We start from the raw sequence: 27,158 nt of genomic DNA, 5'->3' as shown, positions 1-27,158 counted from the left end.
TGATGGGTTTGACTGTTATGTATAATTTTATTGTGTGCTGAAAATGTTGTTTTATAAAGTAAGTTACTTAGAGACTATGTTTATATTAAACCCACAAACTTCCAGTTAGTAAAGTGATTCAATTGATCTTTGGAGTCTCTTACTAAGAAGCATTTTTCCAAGCTTTTAATAATTCTCCCAACAGTTTTTTGAGCTATGTGCAATTTATCTTAGGCTGAGGACACTGTAGCTGAATACAATATTCTAAAAGCATTTACCTTGAAAGAAAGAAAAAGTGTAACTCCTCATCTCGTATTTGATAACCCCATGTTTATATATCCAAATAACATACTACATCTTTCAGGCACAGTGTTCCAGAGGGACCTTACTTCAGTGATTGTCTGCCACGATCCTCAGCTTTGTTTAAACCACACAATATGCCTGTCTGCCTCCTGAATGTTAAAAACATGGAATAATTTACACAAACAAGATGAGGACCAGAAAAAGCCTTGACACTGTGTAAGCACTGCTCAGCAATAACTAAAAAATCCCTGTATTATCAACACTGTTTTCAGCACAAATCCCAAACATATCCCCATACCAGCTACTGTGAAGAAAATTAACTCTACCCCAGCCAAAGCCAGTACAGAGTCCTCAGCCAAAAATTGTCTTGAAATAAATTATAACTGTTTATCAATATAACAATGCATATGATTCTACAAAGCTGTTCAAGGAGGGAGATGGTGATGGTCAGAAAAATCCTGTTTGCACTTGATCTCCTACAACTTCCCAAGATTACTGTAACTTCTTTTATTGCTAAATGAGAAGATCTTACTCATTTTTGCACTATTTCAGTAAGTAATGATGTTTTACGCTCCCAATCTTACATCCAGTCTTACATTAATATTTTAGACTGTAGATGGGATTTTGAATTTTAGCAAGTGGTCAATATATTTCAGGACTCCTTTTTTAAGTGAGCATCGTGTTGTGTTCTCTGTGGATTTCTCTGTCTGCTAGCACACAAAGAATTGTAGGATCAGACCCTAGCTGGGCTAGTGGGACCAGAAGAGCCACGCCTTTTTCAGAAATGTGAGGCAGGAGAAAATCAGTTTGTCCATGCCTCTCTGGAGCTATTTATCTGAAAGTTTCCTAGAAATTTGGACCTGCCTAAATATAGTGCTTAACTGGTAAAACACAAACTGTGCATAGTTGCAATTTATGGTGTCAGACATTTACCAACCTTTAAATCTTGGTCTCGCCTTAGCTAACAATACCTTTACATTGGGCAGAGAAATCACACAGAATCACAGAATCACAGAAATCACAGACTCAACCAGGTTGGAAGAGACCTCTGGGATCATCGAGTCCAACCGCTGCCCCTACACCACCCTGTCAACTAGACCATGGCACTAAGTGCCATGTCCAGTCTTTTCTTAAACACATCCAGAGATGGTGACTCCACCACCTCCCTGGGCAGCACATTCCAATGTCTAATAACCCTTTCTGAAAAGAAATTCTTCCTAATGTCCAACCTGAACCTCCCCTGGCAAAGCTTGAGGCTGTGCCCTCTTGTCCTATCACTAGTTGCCCGGGAGAAGAGGCCAACTCCCACTTCACTACAACCTCCCTTCAGGTAGTTGTAGACTGCAATAAGGTCACCTCGGAGCCTCCTCTTCTCCAGGCTAAACAACCCCAGCTCCCTCAGCCGTTCCTCATAGGTCAGACCCTCCAGACCCTTCACCAGCTTGGTCGCCCTCCTCTGGACTCGCTCCAACACCTCAACATCTTTCTTGAAGTGCGGGGCCCAGAACTGGACACAGTATTCAAGGTGCGGCCTCACCAGTGCTGAGTACAGAGGGACGATCACTTCCCTAGACCGGCTGGCTACACTATTCCTAATAGAGGCCAGGATGCCATTGGCCTTCTTGGCCACCTGGGCACACTGCTGGCTCATGTTTAGCCGGCTGTCGATCAGCCCTTAAATCATGTTACTCCCTTAATAGAAAGTTCCTTCATGAATAACATTCTCTTATTTCACCACATAAAAATGTAATTATTAAATGTGCACCCCATATTTATATAGGATAAAGGCTGCCTAATATTTCCTGCCAATCTCCACAAAATGACTTGTCTCCCAGCTCTGTAGTCCTTAGAAGGCCTTACAGAAACTCTCTTAAAGATGGTTGGCACGTTTTTGCTGATTTCTTCATAAGCATTTCTCCAGCTTTTAAGGCTGAACATTGCCAAATTTTCCATGCAGCATTTTAAACAACTTCCTCCTGCTTCTGTCAGTTGGTGTGCATGCCGTCCTTATTAGTTTGGTCACTCATAAAATAAATCATGTTAGGAGAAAATTAACCTATCAGCAAGAAAACAAGAAAATGAAGGGAAACTTGCATTTTTCAGAACATTGTGAGAAATACGCATCTCAGCAGGTTCACAAGCTCTGCTAGAGTGCCAGGGACTAATGAAAGTTGCTCTATACCACCTGCTGAATTGAGTTAAACAGACAGTCTGATTAATTAACGTGGCAGTTTAGCCAATGGCTTCAATTTCACTTTTTCACAAAATAAAAGTTCCAACAAAGAATTATGGAAAAAGCCTATTAGGTTATCTAGTTCATTCCCTGTCACTGCAGAATAGTCCCTCTGGAGACATTTTTATTCCAATTTATTCAATGCAGTTTTAAAGGCTTGGAAAGGCACAAGCCACAGCTGCCGCCCACAGAAGAATTTGCAGTCTGCTAAACCCTGATCTCTATCTTGACATACAAGTAATGGCTTTATTTTCATAATCATGTCTACTTAAATAATGTCCTTGCACCTCTCTATACGGTTGATATTTCTATACAGCAAATACCTAAAGGCTATGTGGGAACTCCCCATTTGTTCTCATTGACTTCATATTCATTTCATCGGAGATCCACACTGGCACAGGGTCCCGTCTATAAGGAAATCCTTTAGAGGCTGGCACAATAGACTACCAGCCCCTCCGGACAAAGAAATTCTCTCCTTCAGTGTCTGAAAACACCTGCAATGTTTTGAGTACTGTCAAAACACCCCAAGAATAATCCAAATGCAGTCACCTTTTGCAACAGAGGTACAGGGTGGCTGGCACAGGCTTCGTTGGTGGGAAAGACAAGATGTCTCCTTTCTCGCCAGGTACCAGTATTCCTTCTTTGCTCTGTCTTCGTAGTCTGGTGCAATCAAGCTGTATGAATATAAAATCAAATACAATATATAACATAAACAATCAGAAATATGTCAAATTGTAGTATTAAAGGTTTGGCATCTGGAAAGCTTGTTTTTTCCTTATTTTTCAGATGTGTTTGACAATCCCGTTGGATGTCCTGCGTTTCTGTGTGGAAGCATCAATTTTTTATTGAAAAAGCTATTTGATTAAGAAAATTTTAACAGCATCTTTGAACATTTTCATGAACTCTGTTGTTACAGTTATCTGGAAGTGAAAACTGTTACCAACTGCCGTGTTGCCCCTGAAGAGTAGCAGAAGATACCATTTTTTCAATAAAATGCCTGGGAAGATAAGTACAGTTCTGAGCATCATCAAATGCTTAGTGGCTGATCAGGAGCAAGCACTGGAAGAGAGTTATAGAACCATAAAAAATCTATTGTCTCAGAGGCAGGATGCGTTTTGCATGGCAAAAACGCATTTAACTGGAAATAGCAGCCAACACCTGTCTATCTCCACTATTTCTCTAAAAGGGTGAAAATTATAACATCATATATCCAGGTGTTTATAACTTATTTTCTATATTTCTGCGCTCGCTTTCTTCTCCCTCTCTACTGTACACACACTACATGTAAATAACCATAATATTAAATGCAAACTCTAGGTAAGACACCTCTGCTGATCATGAGATCCTTGCCTTTATACCACGCATTAACTCTGCAGCAGTGGAACTGGAGAGAAAATGCTGCTGCTTTATTTAAAGTTTTAACTTCTCCCTGCAGAGGAGGGAGCAGGGAGAAGTTAAAACTTTTTGCTTGCCTCCCTCCAAGACAGCAGCAGACCCCCCTGCCGAAGAAACCACCTGGATGGACATCCCCCCTCCAGAAGTCTTCTACTTTTGGTATTAAAAGAACTAGGCATATAGCAATAAATTTTGAGTGCTTCCAGAAGTCGCTTGCCTCAGTATTAAATAAACTAGGCATATAATAAGTGAGTCCCTTGTGGCTGTGGTTATTTAGGTTCTTTGCAGTCTAATTACAAAATCTAATACTATTTTAATACAGTGTTTTGAAAAAACAGAACCTGGATTAAACCCTAGGATGGCATATGTACCAGTAAAGCAAGTGCAAGGTTCGGCACGTGGGTTGGGGCAATCCCAAGCACAAATACAGGCTGGGTGGAGAATGGATTGAGAGCAGCCCTGAGTAGAAGGACTTGGGGGTGATGATTGATGAGAAGCTCAACATGAGCCGGCAATGTGTGCTTGCAGCCCAGAAGGCCAACCGCATCCTGGGCTGCATCAAAAGCGGCGTGGCCAGCAGGTCAAGGGAGGTGATTCTGCCCCTTCACTCTGCTCTCGTGAGACCCCACCTGCAGTACTGCGTCCAGCTCTGGGGCCCCCAACAGAAGAAGGACATGGAGCTGTTGGAGCGAGTCCAGAGGAGGGCCGCGAAGATGATGAGAGGGCTGGAGCACCTCTCCTATGAAGACAGGCTGAGAGAGTTGGGGCTCTTCAGCCTGGAGAAGAGAAGGCTCCAGGGAGACCTTCTAGCAGCCTTCCAGTACCTGAAGGGGCCTCCGAGAAAGTGGGAGAGGGGCTTTTTACAAGGGCAAGTAGTGACAGGATGAGGGGTAATGGTTTTAAACTGAAAGAGGGGAGATTTAGATTAGAGATTAGGAAGAAATTCTTTACTGTGAGGGTAGTGAGACACTGGAACAGGTTGCCCAGAGAAGCTGTGGATGCCCGCTCCCTGTCAGTGTTCAAGGCCAGGTTGGATGGGGCTTTGAGCAACCTGGACTCGTTCCAAACTGGGAAAGACAAGAAAACCTTGTTTCCATTACTCTGCTACGAGGCTGGCGCGGGTCGGGGACACCTTTTGTTGTCGCAAAGAAGTCCTGTGGGCTTCCAGGTTACCTTAATAATAGATGTAATCCTAAGAGTTTGGGCAGGAGCTTCGCAAAGCGCCGGTGTTTGGAGGAGAGCAGGTGCTAAACCCCCACTAATCGCCCCTCCTCCGCAACCAGGCGAGTTCCCCCTCCGGGGGCGAGAGTCGTTGGCCCCGGGCCTGAGGCGGTGGCGGTGACCGAGCCCCCCTGACGGGGCGACGGAGGCCGCGCTCGGCGCCCGCCACCGCCCCGCGCCGCGCCTGCGCGGAACCGCCCCCTGCCGGCCGCCCTCCGCCCCGCCCTGCCGCCGGCGCGGGGCCATGGGCGGCAGCGGTTGAGGCGGCCCGAGCGGCGCGGAGCGGAGTGCGGCGCCGCCGCCGCTGGCGGGAGCGGCCGCGGAGGCGGTGACTGGGTGCGGATACGGCGACCCGGTGAAATTCAGCCGCGGGAGCGCGGTGCGGGGACTCAGCGACGGGCGTTTACTGGCGGCCCGAGCGCCGCGCCCTTCCCCTGCCCCATGTCGGCGTGGCTCGGCCGGGCGGTGCTGCTGCTGGGGCGGCCGGGGGGCCCCGCCGCTCCCTCCTCCTGCCTGGGCTCGCTGCATGGCCCGCCGCGCTGCTGCTGCCGCCGCCGCCTCGGCAGCCTGCGAGGCGGTGCCGAGGGGCTGCTCCTGCCGCGGGGGTCGCGGGCGCTGGGCACTCACCCCAAGAAGGAGCCGATGGAGGCGTTGAACACGGCGCAGGGAGCCCGCGACTTCATCTACAGCCTGCACTCCACCGAGCGGAGCTGCCTGCTGCGGGAGCTGCACCGCTTCGAGTCCATCGCCATCGCCCAAGGTGAGCGGCGACTCCCTCAGCGTCCCGGCGGCCTGAGGGCCGGTACCCGCCGCCTCCTTCCCCTGCCCGGGGCCGCGCTGAGGGCGGCGGGGCGCGGCCCCGCAGGGGCAGGCGGGGTGGGGGGGACCGGGCCGGTGCGGGGACTGAGCCCCGCGAAGTTTGGCGTTGGCTGTGGCGGGTCCTCCCGCTTTCGCCCAGGCGACTCCCTCGAGCGAGTAGGGAACTCCAGCAGGACAAGGCACCGAGGAGCGTACGCCGGTGTATTTCGGAGTAATCAGGTTTAAATTAGGCACACAACCTGAAATTTAGTTTCGAGAAGCATCTGCAGCACCTTCACAACTTAAAATGACCCACCGTGCCAAATCCCTCGGTGTGTTTGTCATCTCACGAGGAGTTTCGGAGAGGCGCGGGTGGCCATTTTTCGGAACGGGAGTAGAAGAGTGTCTCTCCTAAAATCCTCTTGCCACTAGTGCAGCAGTAAATTGATTTCAGACCTCTTAAGAGACGCTGGGCTGCTGTTACTCTGGGAGCTCATTCATGAATTACACTTCCCTGCACAGAGAGCTGCCTGCTTGCCGGCATTGCTTCTTGGAAGTGTTGGTTCTTATGCGGGAAGGCGTGTGTGTGCTGGGGAGGTTTACAGGTGTATCTCCACCAATTAAAATAATTCACGATGATTTTTTTGTCCGATCCGACTGTTCGTGCCAGCTTGACGCTTTTGCTTAAACAAATCAAAAACCTGACAAAACCAAATCCTCTTAATTACAACCTCTGTACTTCGGGTTCTGATGCCTAGCCGTAATTTACGATCCCTATTGCAACGAAGATAATAGCAGATACTTAAGAGATCAGCCTGCGTTTGATCTAGGCCTCTTTATGACTTTGATAGTAGTGTGCCCTTGGAAAGGGCATTTCTGTGCCTTGTGGCTCTTCTGTACATGTCTGGAAGGAATCTTGTGGTGGGCAGAGGACAGGTCCAGGGGTCAGCCATAGGAATGCTGCTTTTGTGAAGAGACAGAACATTTTCAGGTACCTCTTTGGTTTTGTTTATAGCACGCTTGCATATAAACACTAGTGTTCCTAGTCAGAGCGAGAGTGGTTCACTTAAACAGTTCATTTTAGGAGCAGCGCTGCTGTTTTGCAGAGTGTGAATCAGTTGTATTTGTTTTCCAACACAGTGGAAAGTATGCTTTGAGCAGTAAGTTGGCACTAACTTTTGAATACTAACAACTAATAATCTTCCCAAACAAATCCTCCTCAGCTTCTGAAGGGTTCTTGCCATGAGTTTTTTGTGTGAGTTTCTATCTCGGTAGTTACTGCTCAGGTGAAACTGGGTTGCTTGTGCTTCTGTGTACTTCTGGTATCAACATGAGACTTTAAAATGGATTTCAGTATAATGTCTCAAGGTTTATACAGAGATAATTCAACAGATGGTCCTATTTAATATCTTGTTGCTCAGTTGCTGTTAGCTATAGTATGAAAGTCTGTTTCTATAAAAAACTCTGCCTTTCTGATGATTTAGGATTTAGAAGACAGAGTAACAAAAGCATTAGTTTGAGTTTAGAGATTTTACTGCGTGGGACCTTATTAATTAACTGCAAATTTATCCCACTAGTGGAAATGGCAATTCACTTGTGCCCGAAACTGCAAGCGTTAATCTCACCGGAGAGATTGTTTCAACAAAACCTCGGCTGTGGGCTTTGTAGTCTCACGGATAAGGGCTGCGCAAAGTGTTATAATGCCATCAGACCTTGGTCCTTGGAGTCGGATTCTTGATCTGCCTATCTAGTAGCTTCATAAGACTTGTTTGAAAATAACCTTTTCCTGTAGCCAGCTCCATTTGTGTTTTTTTTACCAGACTGCAGCATGATAACAGCTGTCAGCTTTTAACTGTAAGAACTTATATTTCTTCATGTGTTGTGGAAAAAAAAAATGTAACCAAGAAGGGCTTCTACTAAGTCTGTTGAATAAAAATTAGAGAAAAGAAAAACTTAAAACTGTAGTGTGTACCTTGTGTACATTCCCTGATATTCTAGAGAGCTAAAATCATGTGAACAAGAGATGAAATGTGGCACAGAAATCATTCAATGGTGGTAAAATAGGTGCTCTGCTTTCATTAGATGCACCCACCATAGCACTGGATCCTCTTTGGTGTGCAAATGTGGGCTGAGGAAGGGAATGGTAGTGCCAGAAGTCCATAGTGGGGAATGGATTGCCCATAGCTGTTTTCTGCAGGGGGCCGACACTGACAGAATTCAGGTTTTATGTGGAGAAGGGCAGTGAACACAGAGCCAGGCTCTTGAGGCGTGTCGGGTGTGTATCATCACTCTCGACACCAAGGAGTGCCAGAAGAAGATGAAGTGAATAGAAGGGCTGCACTGGAAAGAAAATGATATGACTTCTGGACTAGATGTTGATATTCTGTACTTCACGTGCTTTATTATGGTTAGATAATATTTTATATGTTTGTTCTTTCCTGCTGTTGAAGTGGTGACTGTGTAGGAATGATCTAACTAAGTGCACAGGTTGTGATTGTGAATAGCAGACGGGGAGTGAGAGGTATTTATGCCCAAGTACTTTCTCCAATCTACTAGTGTCACTTTTGATTTTTTACAACTGATGAGTTCAATCAAGATAAAGTGGTTTTGGAGATGTTGAGTTTCTTCTTGATCTTCTCATTCGGTGGCAGCATGCTATAGCTCCCGGTAGCTGATTCTTTAGATGAGGTCGTTAGTTTTACTCTTGTGTTGATTTCCAATGAAAGTGATCCAAATGCAGCCTTCAAATTCACTTGTCTACCTGCTGAGTGAATTCACGTGTCCTGTTTGAGTCCATAAAATCAATCTCTCCTCAATCATGGCATGCCTATGCAGTATTGCCACTGTGCTTAAGCATGTTTCGTGCCTGTGATCTTTTCATACTTTTATATGGAAAGGGAGGTCTGAGTCCATACCCTTCTTAACACAGTCCTTATTGGGTTAAGTTTTGACCTTCTTCCTTCACTACCTCTTCTGTGCCCTAACAGACCCCATATCAGCTAGGGGAAGCTGTCAGCAATATGGGGAGACCTGGGCACATCAAGAACCAAATGGGGCCTCTCCCTCAGCCCATTCCCAGGCCTACCACCAGAAGGATGCGGTTCCATCAACTAATTGCCCTAGCGTGAAATATGACAGGACACACTATCTGTGGCCTCCGCTAATGGCAGAGGCTACAGGGAAACCCATCCTTTGCTGCGGCCGCTACGCTGAAGGACGGTCCTCAGGTAGGTGAGTCGTAGCCGTTGACCTGTAAGTTAGGTGAGTCTCTGAAGCATTTTTGAAACTTAACGCGTCTGTTTGCGCTGTAGTCACGAAAGCTGTAGGTGGGGAGAAGTTTGTGAATGCGTTCCTGCTGTCACCTTGTCACCTGTCTTACCTGGATGTTTGTCTGGACTCGTAGAGCTTCCAGATGCTGAGCACTGGTGGTCGATTTAAACAGTTTAGCTTGTTAATAAACACTGAGATTCTTCTGTTTGTTTTAGGGCATGAGTCAGAAGACAGAGCTCTATCTGTGAGCTTGTGATAAAGGATGGCTGTGAAGCTGGGAGCCTGAGCTGAAATTAATAGATAGGTTTTGCATAGGAGAAGCTGGGGGGAAGGCTATGAAACTGAATCTTGGTGGAGTTGTTCTCAGATTTAGACTATAATCTGTATCTCTTACTATGTTAAAATTTCGTCAAAACATCACTAAGTTGCTCTTTGTGAAGATAGCTGCAAGACCTCACTGGATTTAATTTTCCTTCCTTATTAAAGTAGTTCCCCGCCCCCCCCCCCCCCCCCCCCCCTCCCCCCCCCCCACCCTTCCAGTCTTGCAAAGGTGAATAAGGTCTTGCATTTCCCCAGGAAGACATTTGAAACAAAGTTTTTAAATTTCAGCTTGGTTTCTTGTAAGCATGTCAGCCATGCCAGATGGAGATAATGCAGGTGGACTTGAATACAAATGTTTTGTATTTTTCTTTCTCATAGTTACAGCAACACTGAAGTAGCAAGTAGGCCAATTCATTTAAAATGTAACAATTCTGCTTTCCTGTGTGTGGAAGTGGTGCCCCATATTGAAGGCTTAGTTTTGTTGGCAGCAGACAGTCAAATCCTCTTTCCTGTTGCTCCTTTCTTGCACGGGGGAGATGAAAGTGTAAAAATCTTACTGGCAATGTGGAGAATGATTTAATGCTTCTGACCTTCTATAGCAATTTTCCATTATAAAAGAGTGGTAGTAGAAAGAAGATGTAACTTCTTTCTTAAGGGGCTTATATTCAGGTTTTCTACCTTTAGTTTCCAGCGTATGATATGAAATGATTCATGAAAGCACTTCTAAGCAGCGCAGCAAGCCTGGTAGCAAGGAGGAAAAATGCTAAAGGGTTTGACTTGCTTAGGCAAGAAATACTAAACTTAGCGTGTCTGCTGCATCTTTATTTCTTCTAAGGGTACTGTTGTTCTTATCTGTGCTGGGTTAAAATATTCCTGAGCCCACATGTAACCATTTTCCATTAATAATACTAACACGATGGCTATCTAGGGCCTTTAAGAGATCTCAGGTCTTGATAGTTAGAGAATCCATTATTTTCCCATCTTTTATTGCCAAGATGGAAAAACAGTTCCTGTTTTCCCATCTTTGTGTACATATACATAAAATATATATACAGTATATACCTTTGTGTATATATAATATGTAAAATATATACTTTTTTTAATATATAATGTATGTACATTGAACACAATTCCCTGAAACCACCAAGCTGCATTTTATATTTTAAATGGAAGGCGTTTGTGATGTGGTCACTAAATACACCTTTTGAAGTGTAATTGCTTGTTTCTTTGCCTGTTGAGGTTGTGTATTAACTGGAAAGCATGAAAAAACCCAGTAGCAATGCAGTCATGACAGCTAGTTTTGTTGGTTTAACTTGCAGGTATTGGAGAATGCAGTCTTTAGCTAGATTCTCTTTGAAGGCATTGGTATGTCATACCATACATGGTTTAATAAGTAATCTGACCAAACTGTTGCGTTCTGATAGAAAAATGTTCATAATTTCAAGTTATTGCGTCTTATCTTTGTTTTTTTTTAAAAAAAAAGTTAGCGTGCAGGTAAAGGGCACCACCTCCATGCATCAGTAGGGCTCACAGCTGGGTCAAGATCTTTGTAGGAATTTGCAAACTTTTAGCCATCGTTGGGTGAAATCTTACTTTGGTGTCAGAAGAAACATCTCTGGTTTATGATCTGGTGTTAAATTTTTGAGCTCTCCAATTTACTGGAATATCTTGGGTGCCCCTTCTTCCACAACTTTAAATGGAAAAGTTAATTCAGAAGACTGCAAATGTCATCAAAGACAAACAGATTTCACTGAGGTTTTTAGACACTCCAAACGTGATCGCCTATGAAAAAGATCCCCTTTGTTGCACGAGTCAGATGCTTTTTGCTATTGCGAACAAACCAGTTCATCTGCCATGGTGGTTTAGGACTACTCGGATTTTAGTACCTCTTTTTGTTAGAACTTAATCTGCGTTAACACAACAAAGCCTAACTCAGTCCTTCTGGAAGTACGTGTCTTGTTTGAAGAGTGATTTCACAGTGCGAGTGTGAGGTTTCTTGTGAGGACCGCCCAGCCCGCTGAGCTGGGGGAAGAGGGGACAGTCTTGTTGGCATGCTTTGGCAGGTACGATGGCACCTGGTGGGGACGGTTCTCTCTCCCTCTCTCCTTTACAGGCCCAACATATGCAGGTGAACTCTGAGCTGCGTGTGGAGAAAATAACCTACCTCTCCCTTGCTGTGACCTAGGTCAAGAAATTGTTTTTTAGCTCTGGTGTTTGATTGCTGTTCTAGGAAAAGGTCTTCTGGCAGACTGCTGGCAAACGTCTGATTCGCAAGTTTGAAGTGCCCCGTCAAGCTGAGAAAATGGCAAACACTTGCCAGCCCACCTGCGTGCAGTCCCTTTGTGTTCTTAGGCCAGCACAGCGTACACCAGACTATTGCTAATCTCACTGCTGAGTCAAAAATACTTAGTGGTGAAAGGAATATTGTTTTTCAGATGGAAACATGTGCTACTTGTCTTTTTGCTTCTGAAACTTTTTTTAATCTCTCCCCCCATCATGGAGCCCTCTCATGAAGGCAGAGTGCAGAAGGAAGGGTGCTACAGAGACTCTACTGGTCATTTTCTTTAACATCTACAGATGGAACTGTTCTATTTTCAAATGGTGGTCATCTGTGTAATGCAAAGTATTTTATTAAATGGGATAAAGAAACTATTATAATAGACTTCTCACCCTAAATGTCAGTTAATGCTAATGTTAAATCCTAGCCATTTACTTGAAATTGATGCCATTTTGCCAGGGGAAAAAAAAAAGAGGAGTGAGGAGTGTGAGTTATATCTTTTGTAGTTGCTCTGACACTATTTTTCTTGAGCTTTGGTGAAGAGAGGGAGAAATCATAAGCAGTATTCAGCCCCTTAGCTGTCATGTGCTTCTATATCTGGAATACTGGATGCATAAAACTGCTGTAGCTTTCCCAGGTGTTGATGCTGAAGAGCAGGGCTCTGCCTTCTGCCCTCTGCAGGGAGCTGGATCGGAGCCTGGCCCAGGGAAGCTGGGTTCTCGCTCTTCTGACAGCCCACAGTGGTTATGTAGATGTTATGACCAGGGATAAGCCTGGTTGATCGAGTGAACCCTGCAGCTGCTCTGTTGAGTAACAGGTAGAGGTGGGAGTTCCACCTCCTTTTTATCTCTAGATTGGATTCTCACTTGTTATGAAATTTAGTTCAACTTTTTTTAGATTCTCTTTTCTTACATCCTGTCTCAAGAATATGGATGTCCATTATCAGAAAAGACAAAGTGCATGGGAAGGTCTGGACACTGCGTGGGGGTGCATTAGTTAAGAGATTTAATACTTCTGAAGACCTGTTGAGAGGTATGCCCCATTCCTCAAGAAGCCTTTCAAAAGTGGAAGTGTAGTGTGGAAAAAAAAACCCACACACATAACCAAAAAAACCAACCAAATCCCAAAACTCAAAAAAAATGCATGAACGAAACCACACCTCCAAAATGTCCTCTTGGGCAGTGGAAAATCTCTATTTCTGTTGTTTATTCTTGCCCTTACTGTGTTGCATTAGTCAGTCAGACATTGTGTGTCTTTATTGCAGTGCTCCTTCATGTTTAAGCTCTATTTCAACTGGATGCATGTGATTTATTTGGACTTCCTTTTTTAAGTAACAATAAACCGGCAAATTTAGGTAGCTTGGGAAAGTTGAGTTTTTCATCATGTCATCTCGATACACACGTAGTATCTTATGGAAATGTTAGCTATATAGAAAAATTTTCATAGAATTTTAACTTTGAAGAAATTTGGTAATAATCTCTGCTTTAAACTCTGTGAGGCTAATTTAATTTGTGCTAATATAGATAGTACTTTGGGACAGGGCCATGTGTATATTAAGTATTAGAAGGGGCTGAGGTTTAATGTTGTAAACAATAAGGTTGGTGCTTGGTCACTTGTGATAAAACTATCCTGAAACTGTTCTCTGAAGAAGTTGAATGTCACTATAACTACCTTTAAGCCACGTTCAGCAAGGTACTGTTTTCTGAAATTCATGTTGATTTTGCTTTTGTGGTTTGGTTTTCTGCCGTATTCTGAAATTTTACTTGCTCGTATAGCTTGAAGCAGGTCCCAGTTTGAGTTCTCTGCTTAGGTGGAGAAACTTTGCTGTATTATTTTGCAGAGGAGAGCCTGCAAACATTCAAGTGGAATTGGTGTGAGACCTAGAGAAATCCAGCCGTCTTGGTGTTTATAAAGGCTCTTTCCTTGCTGGCAGATGCTCCAGTGTTGATTGGAAGACTTTAAGTAATGACCTATTGCTGTCTTGCTTTTGAAAACTCATTGTAGCATCCAGATATCCTAAACCACTTGAGAAGCCAGCGAAGGAGGTAGTATCACCAGAGACGACCAGTACATTTGGTACAGTAAAAAAAACAAACGAAAAAGTGTGTTTGCTAAGACGTGGCATTGCATAAGGCCAGCAGGCTGCTGGTTTGGCAGACTTTCTGCTTGCTTGTTTTGATGCACTTGGCATGTATTGCTACAAGAAATAAAAGTATACAGTTTTTGTTTATTTACATTAATGTAAAGCCTTCAGTCTCAAGAATTTCAGTGATCCCCATAGTACTTCAGGGACTTACTGTGACCGAAGAAGTGTTTCAAGTCCAGGTCTTGTGGAAACTCCTGAGCTATGCCATAGTTTCTAGATAATACTTGACCAGAGATTTAAGACTGCGAAACAGCTTCATTTACTTGAAGAAGCTCAGTGTCATCTACCTTACACCTTTTCCTATGAAAGCACTGTGCATTAAATTACATCGTCCAAACATAATGCAGAAATAATATTACTGTTAAAAAAAATCGTTATTTAGTTAGCTGCCTTTGCCCTTCCCTGCAATTAATGTTTTAGAAAAGGTAAAACAGATGATTGCTCCAGTTAAAATTTGTTTTCCATCTTTTGCATGTGTTTAAGCATGTGATGTGTGCCAAATAGTTGTCATGCATGGACATCTCTTAAATCATGAATTTTTTTTAAAAAATATCTAAACCTTGAGCCATTGTTCTTCAACTGTATGTGTCTCGTGTAAAAGAATACATTTTATAGTTATCAGGAGACAGATTTTCCTTTTAGCTACATTGTCTGGTACGAGAGGTGCTTTTGTTTTAGGTCTTATTAGGAAAGATCACTTGAAATGCAACTTTTACTTACAATGCAACTTAAACCTTTCGTAGTGATAGATTAGAAACACACATATCTCCCTGTAATAGGCATGAATGAAATGGATCGAGTTTACTCTGTGAACACAGAGGTACTGTTTCAGTGTGTAATCGAAATTAAAAGAAAATGAAGTCTACCAGTTTCTCTAAAAAAGAAATTATTTAAGGCTTACTCATTCAACTGAAATCTCTTAGCCGTAGTCAGCCTTATTTATTATTTAGTCAGTCCAAATGTGGAACTACAGAGGCAGCTGATGTCTCCAGGAGAAAATCTTTTCTGAAAAGAAAAAGTAAATGGAAATATGAGGTAAATACATCATGCAAACATAGTGCTTAAGGAAGCTGTCTTGGATCACCTGGTGGTGTTTATTTTTTTACAAGAAGTGGCTCTTGTGCCCCCATCTTTCTTCCTTTCTCCTTAAATTAGCACAGTGTTATTTCAAAACCCTGAAACTACACGTTCTTGTTTCCGTTTTGTTGCTGTGTGTGAGATTCCTTTAACATCGAACCAGCCCCTTGGAATTTTTGGGATGTGACTAACCCGTGCCTGAAACAAAACCCTTGCTTCCTCTGAAACACAGGGAGCGTTTTAAGGCAAACCCCACGAAATACTGTTTTTTAACCCATCAGAGTGCGTATTTCATTGAAAACTACAGGATATAAAATCATAGCTGTTTTTTCCAGTGTTCATTTACTTTGGATTCTTAGGTATTTGTATGTTAATTATTAATAAAATATCTACCCTAGCAGCCATAATATGTACTGATATTTGCTGCTTGCTGTACTTTTTTTGCTACATCATTTGCCAGTTTCCATTTGTATGTGATGGACTCATCATGTTCATTGCTTTTTGGGTATTCTTTGAGGGTTTTTTTAATTTAATTTTGACAAACTCACGTGCTTTAGCTTTTGGCAAATTCCAACAGGTTATTTTTTTGACTTACATGTTTCTCTCTAGATAATAAAAAGAACAAATAGGAACATGTTTGAAGACCACAATATTATGTGTTTGGAGATGGGGCATATTCTATGGCAACTCTCCCGTCACGTTAAAGCAGACATAAGGAGTATGTGGCTTGTTTTATGCTCTCCTACTTCTTGTACCCAGGGATAAAACCTTTCCTCAACATGCTTGCTAAATACTTTGTAGCTTTTTAGGATGTCAGATAGGAGCATAGGCATTTCCAGAGTTAAAACTTGCCTTACCATGTGGCAGTGATCCTGGTGGTGAAAGGCTCCTGCATGACCTGGGGGAAGGATGAAGCCTTGAAAAATCTTTTTCTTCTCAAAAAGAGTGGAAAAGTTCGAGGAAAAAGGTTTCTACAGCAAGGCCAACTTGAACTGAGAGGAGCGAGAGAGGTGGGTCTCAGCGGTGGCCCAGGCTTTGGTTCCCAAAGCTCGCTTCTTGGAGATAGTCTGGGACCTGTCAGCTGGACACCAGCAGTCCTTTCAAAACTTTCTGGGAAGCCTTCAGGCAGGGTTAGGAGGAGGCACGGGACACAGTATGTGATTCTTGCCCATGCCACAGACAGAGGTCTGTCTGCTTCGGGGTTGTTGATGTACATAAAGTTGTATTACTACAAAGCTCTGGTATTTTCTTCAGGTCCAAATGCTTCCTGTGAACCAACAGGTAATTGTTGCATTTTGACCTGCTGCATTTTTATTTTAGACATCATCAGTTTCTGGTTATTGTACTGTGAAAATAACTTTTGTTCATGGCTTTCGGTTATTTGCTCTTGATAGCTTTTGGCTCTATGCGGTGATCCATCCCTTACTGCTGGCCAGTTTGCTGTAACTCGTCTTACACCAAAAGTGTGAATCACCAGTCTCCATTAGGATATTATCGCATCTTTTATGGCTATCTGAATGGGCAGAAATTGTGGTTTATTGGCTTTATTGGATTTCATGGAAGACTGGAGAGAAATGTGCATGGAACAAACTGATTTCTTTAGCCAGCTGCTCTTTTAAATACCATCATCTTGTATTTTCAGATTGCAAATAGCATTTCAATCCAGCTGTTTCCTTGCTTCATTATGTCCTGGCAATGGGCTGATTTTTACAAAGCACAAGTAAATATGTGATGTTACAAACATAAAATTAACTGTTTTGTTCAAGGTGAAGAGACGTAAGAATTGCCAGCTGGATCCACAGCTGTCTTGCCTAATAAAGATTTTTGCCAGAGAGAAGAGATGGTGAGAGCGGCTTGAAATCTGCCCCCCTCCCCAGTTTTTCTTTTACCTGTTTTATATTATTTCACGGAGCAAAGTAAATAAAGTAAACAGGTAGCTGCAAAAGTGGCAGTGGTGTTATAAATAATCAGCTTGGTGACCTTTTCCTCTTGAAAATGTCGGACAGACTTCTCGTGATTCGGTGTCCCTCTCCCTGAATGTAACAAAGGTGTGTTGGTGGTTCTGATACAGCACAAATGGCCCATGTGGAAGATGACTGGTTCCGGTGGGAAATATATGTGACTTGTTGTTTGCTCATTTATTGGATCTGATTTATCAGAAAGAAAAGAAATCTTTGGATTTGTAATGTTTTCACTGTTGGTTTGCTTCTCTGGGTTGGATACTAGGACTCTATCGTATCAGCCTTACTTCCAGATGCTGCGTATTTCAGTTTTTGCAGTTGGACACTAATGTGGCTGACTTTTACTACAATTTACGTCTGACCTTGTGTAAAAGCTCAGTTAACAAAAAAGAAAAGAGCTCACTTTAATTATTCTTTCCCAGCCATGGAGGAAAAAATCAAGATAGCTTCCCCAGTGTGGGATAGGAGCATGCACAGATGAGCTGTGGATGAGCTGATGTGTAGTAGATGTGACTTCTCTGTATGGGTGTGGATTTACTGTTGGCTTCACCCAGGCTGTGCAAAGGGAGTATCCTGTTCTTCCCCCCTGCCCCAAAAACCTCTGGGTGTGCAGTCCTGTTTCGGCTTTCCGTGCTAGCACTGCCGTTCTTCCCTGGGCCTGGCTGTACACCTGGCTGAGCACAAATGCTAGAATAAAGGAAAAGTCCCAAATGATCAGGAGGGAATTTAGGAACGGGAGGAAAAGTATCAAATCACCCCTTGCAGCAGCAACATGACTTTAGATCACTTCAGGGTGCAGTTTTGTATTTGACCTGAGGTTCTACCTTTCCTGTTTTCTCATGGGATGTGCCATGAGGGTTATTGTGCCTCAGGTGGGAGTTTGTTCTGGGGTCCCACTGTGTCACTTAACAGCATGTTTGGTGACTTGCACTAGTGAGCAATACTGCTTCGATCTCCCAGATTACTTTTTTAGTATTGTGAATTACATTTGAGAGCATTTTTGACCTCAAAATTCCTCTTGCCTCTTGTGACTAGGTAGGGAGCTGTCTCTCTTAGCCTTTCCTCTGGCTCACTATCCAGGATTTTTCCTTCTGGGATCAGTGGCTGCCCCTGCTGTATCACACAGCACTTTGCTTCAGCACTGCAAAAGGCATCCTCAGCCTGAGTCCATCCCCTTCCTCGCTGCTGGAGTAGAGGATGCGTAAACATTGCCCAGATTTTGGAGAAGCAGATGAGAATGAGGGAGGGAAGGAAGGACGCTGGAGGCACACTGAGATCAGCCTGCATCACACAGCATGAAAAAAAATGTAGGAGCGCAAATTTAATTAAGGTCTCCAGTAAATACTGGCGTCACAGGTATGTCACTGATGCAGGCAATACACCAGTGCCACAGCATACTTTCTGCTGCCAAGGGGAAAAGTGTTAAATAGATGAGATTCCGTATTTCCGCCCATGTAGAAAACAAAACAGGCTTATGTGTGCAGAAAAGCTTAGTCTCAGCTATGAGTTTGTGTTTGTAGTTTAATAGTTCTCAAGCTGATTAGTGGACCTGGAGGTGGAGCACATAATTTCAGCACTCACAGGAGTCTGCTGCCTGCTCACAGTTGAAATTGTGACAAAGGAACAGGTAAAAAACTAGCAGTGGAGAAGGTAAAACATGAAAAGTTGAAAAACGCTGTGCTAAGTGGTGGAACCCAGTCTTTCATGAAGTGGCGTTGAGTAGTTTCACAGGAAGATTAAGCAACACTGGGATTAAATAAATGGATCAGATGTGTAGTACTTCATAGAGCAGAGGTCCTGAAGAGGCTTTAGAGGGAGGGTGTGCACAGCGGTGCCTTGCAGTGATGTGATGTGGGCTGAAGCTTGGGGTAGCTCTGCAGCTGGATGCACTTGCAACTGAGCTAGTTAATCCTCCCGAGGGAGGGCTCGTGCTCACGAAAGGCTGCAGAAACACTGAACAGGAGAATAATTTTCCTTTTTTTTTTTTTGTTTTGCAGAATAATGGCAGTTTGTTTGAAAGAGTTGAAAGTGAACTTAGAGCTGTACGTTTACAGGAAGAGTAGAGCCCAACAGTCTTTGTTGTCTTCTGCTCCTCCTTATTTATATGACTTTATTTACAAAATCAACAATCTTAGTAATTTCAGACCATTTTCATGAACAGAGTAAATTTTTTTTAGTAGAACTTAAAATTCACGTGCAGAATAAATTACTAAATAATGCAGCTGCATAATAACCCAGCAGATATTCCATATTCTTATAAAAGCCAAAAGAAAACGCTTTGAGGTCAAGCTCCATGTAAAATGTATTTTGTCTATTTTTACGTTATATCGTATAACATTCATTCCTTCAGCCATTTGCCAAAGACAGCTGACATTGTGGCTTGGCTTTGACTGTGCAGGGTCAGACGTTGAAGTCTCGACTAGTTTCACAAATGCAGCCAGAGGCTTTCCTAAGTTACGTGGGGAAGGGAAGGAGAAAGGTACCCAAGTGATGAACCCACTGTGCTACCTCTAGCAGTAGGTTAAGAGTTAAGAATAGCTTCTTTGCTACGGTGTTTTGTATTCAGTAGGCATTTATATGGAGAGGTGCAAATTATCTGAGTGTAATTTATGGCTGGAACTTAAATTGTTAGTGGTTTCTTATGGTGTTGTCTTTTGCTGACAGGTATGCATAGTTTCTTAAGGACTTAAGCGGAGTTCATACTATTATCTTTATTGACCCAACACAGTGAGAAATTAGTAGGGGCATAATTACACTTAATGTGAGTCTGGAACGAAGTGTTTGAAGACCTTTCAGTTTATCTGTCCACTCGGTCTCATTCTGGGTAGCTGTCTTAATTCTGAGACAGATGAAAAGCAATAAACTCCATATGCATTTAAAATTATTTCATAGAGAAGCTTATTGCTGCGGTCTTACTTGCTTCCAAGGTTGTCCTCAGGCAGGGAATGAAACTTTCTGCTTGAGAAAAGGCTGATACTTAGTAGTATGTGATTTAATAGCAGTTTGTCTGCAGCTTTCTGTAAAGATCATAGTAGATTTCTCTTAAAGGGGGTCAAGAAAAAAATCCCACCAAACCCATCAAATTTACCAGTTGCCCTCCTGGTGTTACAGCGCTGCTGTAACTGCCTGCACATGGTGTTGGTTGTTGGCAGGGCTGTTGCTGTCTGACTGAGTACAGGTGTTGCTGGTACCAGGGACTGTGGGAAGCACTGCTGTTGCCAGCCTTGAATTTGCTCTTACAGTAAACATCTCTCTTCACAAAATCACAGAATTGTTTAGGTTGGAAAGGACCTTTAAGATCATTGAGTCCAACCATTAACCTAGCGCTACTAAGTCAACCACTAAACAATATCCCTAAACAACATCTACTCTTTTAAATACCTCCAGGGATGGTGACTCCACCACTTCCCTGGGCAGCCTGTTCCACTGCTCGATAACCCTTTCTGTGAAGAAATTTTTCCTGATATCCAATCTAACCCTCCCCTGCCACAACCTGAGGCTGTTTCCTCTCGTCCTATCGCTTGTTACCTGGGAGAAGAGACTAGCACCCTCCTCACTACAACCTCCTTTCAGGTAGTTGTATACAGCAATAAGGTCTCCCCTGAGCCTCCTTTTCTCCAGGCTAAACAACCCTTTGCTATTAACTAAGTCACTTTTTCTCATTTCAAGACCCTTTCGATATTGCAAAAGGCAAAATTTCACTCTCCGTGCCTGGGAGTGACAGTGTAAATAGCAAGTGTGTTGAAAAAAGCCAGTGTGCATAACGACCGGATCGCTACATCTGCTATGAGGCATAAGTCCCCCGTGTTATTAGTGTGCTCTGTTTCATGCTAGGGCAATGGAGGAGGGATCATCCCAGTTCCCCTGGGTGCCACACAGGCTGTCATCAGTCAGCATTGTCCTCCAAGGGGATGTGCTGCTGGCTGCGAGCATCGGATCATGTACCTGGGCTGGAAAGCCAGTGCTGCTCCCTATTCTTCATAAATTACCTTTTTTTCTCCTCCCATTCTTTCCTGGGCAAATGAGTGTGGCTTTGGTCAGGTGGGGGAAGGGCGTAAGGGAGAGGAGGGGTGGGAATAAATAAACTAATCTCTTGCTATTTTCTCAGATTTCTTTTAAAAACAGGACCTGGAGGGAACATCATTAAATAAAGGATGTTACAATTGTATATATAACTCCCTAGATATTTCATGAGTGCTCATACGTAGGCATCACTGATGCCTAACGCTGCACTATTTAAAGGCGATGAAAGCCCTCTACTAGATCAGATCTCTTGGGTTGTGCACAGAGCCCTGATAATTCTTGTTAACAAATCTTTTGTGGTATCCCACAGAATTGCTTTGCTTATTCTCTTACATGAACCTGCTTTGGAGGGCAGCCAAAAACCTATCTTACACCCTGATAATACATAGATACGGTGGTCTTACTAGTTTCCAGTTCAACACTGTTGCTGAGCTGCTGCTCTGCTCAGCTGCAAACCAGTGAAATGATTGCTAGATACTTACCTCAAACCAGAGAGGCCCAAGAAAAATCAGTGCTGACAGAGATGTGCCAACACCTCATCTTACTGAAACACAATTGGACGAATATATTTGGATGAGATTAATTCCACTCTAATGTTAGTCTGAACTACTTACGTGTTTTTTTCTATAGCTAGTGGAGAAGGTGTTAATAATCCTGGGGAGGATTCGTTCATCCAAAGGCAGAAGAGTTTGCTATGCCATTGAGAGGTGTCCCTCCTTTAGCTCCTGGGAGATCATTGCAGTCCCCGAGCACTGAAATGGAAAGGTGAGGAGGGAAAGAAGAGCCAACCTCCTTTTGGGATGATGAGTAGGATTTTGGTTTTCTGAGACAGAGAATTTTGACTCTGTGGATGGCTCAGTCCAGTCAAGGAATTCCTACAGCCAGCTTATTTCTTGGCAGCACTCAAATACCTTCTTATTTTTTATTTTTTTCTTTAATAATATATAACCACTCATGTCTGGAATGCACAGATCAGAATACCACCTTGTTCCTGTTACCATGTTTCTGGCATTTTTATACAAACACTTCTGCTGTTTTTCTGACATTTTCCATTTCTCTCTGAAGGAGGCAGCTCAAACTCTGTATACTTACCCTGCATCTCTCTTACAAACTGCAAATTCTTTCTGCATTGTCATCATTTTAGCTGATTAACCCCTTGAATCTTGAGGCAAGCATCTTATTTCTAATTTTTTTCAGCTGTGGTTTCAGACCTTGTTAAGCAAACCACTGCAAATCCTATTTTGGTGTGAACCTGCTTGAGTCGAAGTGAAAGGCTGACCTTTAAATTTATAAGGCACTGGTAGAGAATTGGATTAGATCAGGAAGGAAACATCTTAATGATAAAGACAGTGATTTGAGTCTCGGGATACCTGTTGGCATTTTTTACTTTCTCCTAGCTTCCTGGTCAGGATTTCTACCTTAGGTCTCTGTGTTTTGTTAAACATCTTTAAAAGGACCTGAATGATGTATCACGTTTTTGGAAGGGATAACAGGGTAAATGTATTATATACTCACAATATTGGATGATGAACATCCAGTAAGCACTGCAGATAAAGTTGAAATTAAGTTGTATGATATATAAACCTAGACTATCCTGCATATGGTGAGACAAAAATGTACATTTCTGTTGCTAAATGGATCCGTTCTGGGAAGTAACTACAGACCACTAGATGAGGTGGTATGGAGTATTTGTGTTCCCAATCACAGGGTTTTTTTCCTTTGGAGCGGGCTTGCTGCATCCATTGTACGTGCACTTAGCCCTGGGTTTGTCCTGAGGTCCACGTGTCCAGGGTCCCACCTGCTCAGAGGGGATCCTGGGAGCGAACTATCCCTGAAATCACTCCTGGGCTTTGTTCTGAAGGGAGCTGGTTGGCTGATGCCGGGGAGCAAATGGCATTCCTGCAAAGCCTCTTCAACACTTGGTCCACTAGATATAACAATAGTTTCAAATAAAGATGATAATCTCTTCTGCTACTTCAAGGTTTTTCAGAGAGGGAGGGGAAAAGTAATCACTGTGTAATTTTCTACAGCGTTACAGAGTATATAAAAAATAATTTTAATGTTCGTAGTGTCCTATTTGTATGTATGCAGAATACTTGTTTGGACATAATTATCTTCTCAGGGGTAGTCAGAAAATTATTCTATCATGTCCTCTGTCTGTTCATCTCTTACTAGTGCTTCGCTCAGCTTTCTCTTCTTGTGTGCATGTGACTGAACGGGCTGGCAGCCAAGTTTATATTTAGCACTGCACGAGTCAGCATCCTTTTGTGCCTTAATTGCTGTAGTAACAGGAAACCATTTGTGAGTTATAACAAATGATGCAGGATTTTTTCTTCGCTGTCAACTCATGGATTGTTTTTTCCCATCTGGAATATTAAGGGAACCCAACTGAAGATTAATGGACATGCTTTTTCAACTTTGTGGTTTGCTGCATGTGCTGAGATTTTTGCAGTTTTTGTTAAAACGTTGAAAAAAACAGAGGAGGAACAAAGGGCGATGGGGATGTGCCTTATGAGCTTATCCCATGAGTGAACTCGTGCATCATGGTCAGAATTTACTCTTAAGGGTCCACCTCTAGATACTGAACAAAGCAGTAACACACATCTCATTTCTAGGCTCCAATCCTGAATTTTGGGGATAAAGATCCTCTTACAAACTCACATGTAAAGGAGTGCCTCTTTTTAATAGACACAACAATTGGTTTGGTTTCTTGTCCTGTGCAAGTGAAGCCCTTGCTGTCTCCATGATGTGTAGCTGAATGATTTGCTGAAGTGACCTGGACAGGCTTTATGGAGGAAACCGATTGATGGGTTTGAGACAAAACCCTCCCTAACTTCCAGCTGAGACACTTAACCTTCAGAGCCCACAATGAGGTTATAAGGGATCTAGATTATTAATATTTTTCATATTCCTTCTCCTTATCTTCTTGGTATTCATTGTTAAATCATTCATCTTAACAATCTGGTCACTATTTAAAAATCTCTCAAACAGTGCTCGTATTCTTGTCTTAGATTTAACAATACTCAGCTGTAGCCTTTTTCTTCCTAGGGTAGCCCTGGCCATAGTACCACTTATCACTATTATGTGCTTCCTGCCCTTGGGTGACAGTAACAGATTTAGCTATAAAATTTTACAGCAGTGTTAGCTGCATTTGAATAAAACATAATAAAATGTGCCTTTAGGCTTGCAAGTTCCCTTGTATGCCAGTTCTTAAAAAATTGATATTTCAAAAACCGTTGATGACAACTTTCTGGTTTTTGGTTGTTTTTTCTTTTTTTTTGTTGTTTTTTTTTTTTTTTTTTTACCAACTGTCTGAATAAATGCCCCCCCATTACCCTTTTGTCAGTTGGGGGTTTTTGTCAGCTAAGAATAATAACGTTAAAACTAAATTGCAAGTCCTGTCTTGGTTTAAATTGGATACAATTGGCAAAGTTAATTTAAGTTGCTGGATTTGGGCCGAGTTGTGGATAATGGTATTATTTATGTTGACAGTTTTATATTCCCCCCTGGGTTCTATCTATTAAAAAAAAAAAGGTAAATATTTAGTTAGCAAAAATGTGATACTATAAATTAAAAAGAGCAGGAACAGATTTAAGAGGTAGTTAATTTTTTTCTGCTCCTTAGACTTTGCTAATTCAGGGCTCCTGACCCGTACTGCACTTGAACCTTGGTTTATAACTTCGTTTATGGTAATGAATGTAAGTTAAAAAATAGCAGTATTCCTTACTCTGCCACTTTGTTTTATTCCTTCTGCGATTAGATGAATTGTGGTGTTGTATTCAGCACTGTGGCACAGGATGAGCTGGTGAATGGCTGTTGTTAAATGCAGTACTGGAGTACTTTAGCGTTTCTCCCCAGACACTTAAATTATGAACTGTTGGATTCTGTCTGAATTCAGTTCTTGAAAGGGGGTTTTGCAATTTGAATTCTTGTTTTCCCTCCAGTAAAACAAGCAAAGGGCATGTTTCCTTTGCTGTACTCTCTGAAGATTTTTTTCTTGCTTTTTTTGCTGAGCCTTGAAAATTCAAATAGTCAGAACAGCTTCCTATGAATAAGTACCCTATTCTGGAATACATTTTGCTATCTAGAGCTTTAAAAAAAATTCCTTTAAAGAATTCTTTTGGCTCTCCATGAGTTGTGTTCCCCTGGTGCCTTCATGTCTTGCAGAGTTTTAAAGTCTGTTATGCTTTAGAGAGGTGACATTGGAAGTGATTCTGTAAAAAGGTTATTGGCTTTCATGCCACAGTGGTTATTTAATTCTTTCTGCTTTAATAATTCTATTTTTTCCTCCCAAAGTCCCAGCTTTAAACTAAGCCTTGGGCTCTGTGAGTGGAGCTGAGCTGGTCCAGCCCCCTTCCCCACAGCGAGCAGTGCTCTGTGCCTCGCAGTGATGGAGCGTACTTGGGCTGTCAGTAAAGTCATCTTTGTGCTTAAAGGCTTGTTTTGGTGGTCCGTGGGGGACAGCTTTCTCCTTGAGCCTGCTCCTGCAGGTACCATGTGACAAGGTCCTGAGCAACCTGGTCTAATTTGGCCCTGCTTTGAGCAGGGTGGGACGAGATGTCCTCTCCAGGCTCAAGATGTGTGTCCCTGCTCAGGCAGAGAGGGCGTGGGGATTGGAACCTCCCTCTCTGGAGTGGGAGCAGGGTTGACTTGCACTTCGTTATCCGAACTTCTTCGGTCAGTCTTCTCCTATCCCTGTCTCATTAATGCATGTGTTTTTTTTTCCAAAATTAATGTTTATCTCAATGATTATAGAATCATAGAATGGTTTGAGTTGGAAGGGACCTTAAAGATCATCTAGTTCCAACACCCTGCCATGGGCAGGGACACCTTCCACTAGACCAGGTTGCTCAAAGCCCCATCCAACCTGGCCTTAAACACTGCCAGGGAGGGGGCATCCACAACTTCTCTGGGCAACCTGGTCTAGTGTCTCATCACCCTCACAGTCAAGAATTTCTTCCTAATCTCTAATCTAAATCTACTCTGTCTCAGTTTAAAACCGTTCCCCCTCGTCCTATCACTACATGCCCTTCTAAAAAGTCCCTCTCCAGCTTTCCTGTAGGCCCCCTTCAGGTACTGGAAGGCTGCTATAAGTTCTCCCTGGAGCCTTCTCTTCTCCAGGCTGAAGGGCCCCAACTCTCTCAGCCTGTCTTCATAGGAGAGGTGCTCCAGCCCTCTCATCATCTTCATGGCCCTCCTCTGGACTCGCTCCAACAGCTCCATGTCCTTCTTCTGTTGGGGGCCCCAGAGCTGAACGCAGTACTCTAGGTGGGGTCTCGCGAGAGCGGAGTAAAGGGGCAGAATCACCTCCCTTGACCTGCTGGCCATGCTGCTTTTGATGCAGCCCAGGATACGGTTGGCCTTCTGGGCTGCAAGCGCACATTGCCAGCTCATGTTGAGTTTCTCATCAACCATCACCCCCAAGTCCTCCTTGAAGGGAGATGAGGGAACGATGAGGGCAGCTATATGTTGTCCATGCTTCCTGATGAGTTTAGCAAGAGTCTTTTATAGAAAAGAAAGTTCTCATGGATGCGGCAGGAAGATGCTGTTACCTACACAGTTCCCTATGGCTGGACAAGAGTAGTCTGGTCTCCAGAGCATGGTGCCACCATGCTGTCCTTAGGAACTTCTCTTTTAACATTTGTCTGCCCTAGTGTTGTTGCAGCACCTTAGGTGCCCTGCTTCATAAAATGGGCATTTAGCAGGAATCCCATGCTACCAAAGCAGATTATGTCAATGACGAAGTAGTTTTTGCTTAGATTTGATCCCTTGCCATTTCCCTCTACCTTGCACTATCTGTCCTCTACCCCCGAAGTAGTGTCACCCAGCGTCCCTCCTTTTAAAACCATCCCAAGATAGTCCTTGATTTGTGCTCTGAAGGAGGAGGTTTATGTCCTTTTTAGTTAATGTGACTTGAAACTACCATTATTCATAGATGTAAAGATTGGTTTTTTTCTCCTACCAAACACTTGTCCTCAATTCCTTCTTTCATAATAAGTTTCAAAAATGAATTATGCACTGGTTTTTAGCTTTTTTAATAGCTTTCTGGTGACACTGAATAGGGTGTAATTATGTAGACTGCCGTGTGCTATCAAACTCAAACATCAGTTGTAGTTAAATCCACAAGACTGATGTTCTAGAGCTTTGTAGTAT

General features: G+C 43.0%; 1 protein-coding gene and 1 long non-coding RNA gene across 4 annotated transcripts in view; one reads left to right on the top strand and one right to left on the bottom strand.

The window, feature by feature from the left end:
• Window positions 1-5,954, bottom strand: part of LOC137660901 (uncharacterized) — a 32,117-nt gene extending 26,163 nt beyond the window's left edge. For both annotated transcript variants that reach the window (XR_011047806.1, XR_011047807.1), the window contains exons 1-2: window positions 5,759-5,954; window positions 3,065-3,189 (exon numbers count right to left, since the gene is read on the bottom strand). This is a non-coding gene — a long non-coding RNA (uncharacterized lncRNA). The remainder of the gene's footprint in view (window positions 1-3,064; window positions 3,190-5,758) is intronic.
• Window positions 5,372-27,158, top strand: part of TMEM65 (transmembrane protein 65) — a 35,952-nt gene continuing 14,165 nt past the window's right edge. The window contains exons 1-2 of one of the 2 annotated variants that reach the window (XM_068396096.1): window positions 5,372-5,891; window positions 13,803-13,874. In XM_068396096.1, the coding sequence (XP_068252197.1) occupies window positions 5,573-5,891; window positions 13,803-13,874 (391 nt within the window). In that variant the 5' untranslated portion in view covers window positions 5,372-5,572. The remainder of the gene's footprint in view (window positions 5,892-13,802; window positions 13,875-27,158) is intronic. The other variant, XM_068396097.1, reaches the window with a different exon arrangement.

Source organism: Nyctibius grandis, chromosome 3 (assembly GCF_013368605.1).
Source record: "Nyctibius grandis isolate bNycGra1 chromosome 3, bNycGra1.pri, whole genome shotgun sequence".
NCBI classification, from domain to species: Eukaryota; Metazoa; Chordata; class Aves; order Nyctibiiformes; family Nyctibiidae; genus Nyctibius; species Nyctibius grandis.
Note: the sequence above shows the minus strand (reverse complement) of the source record. Positions and strands in the feature narration are given on the sequence as shown.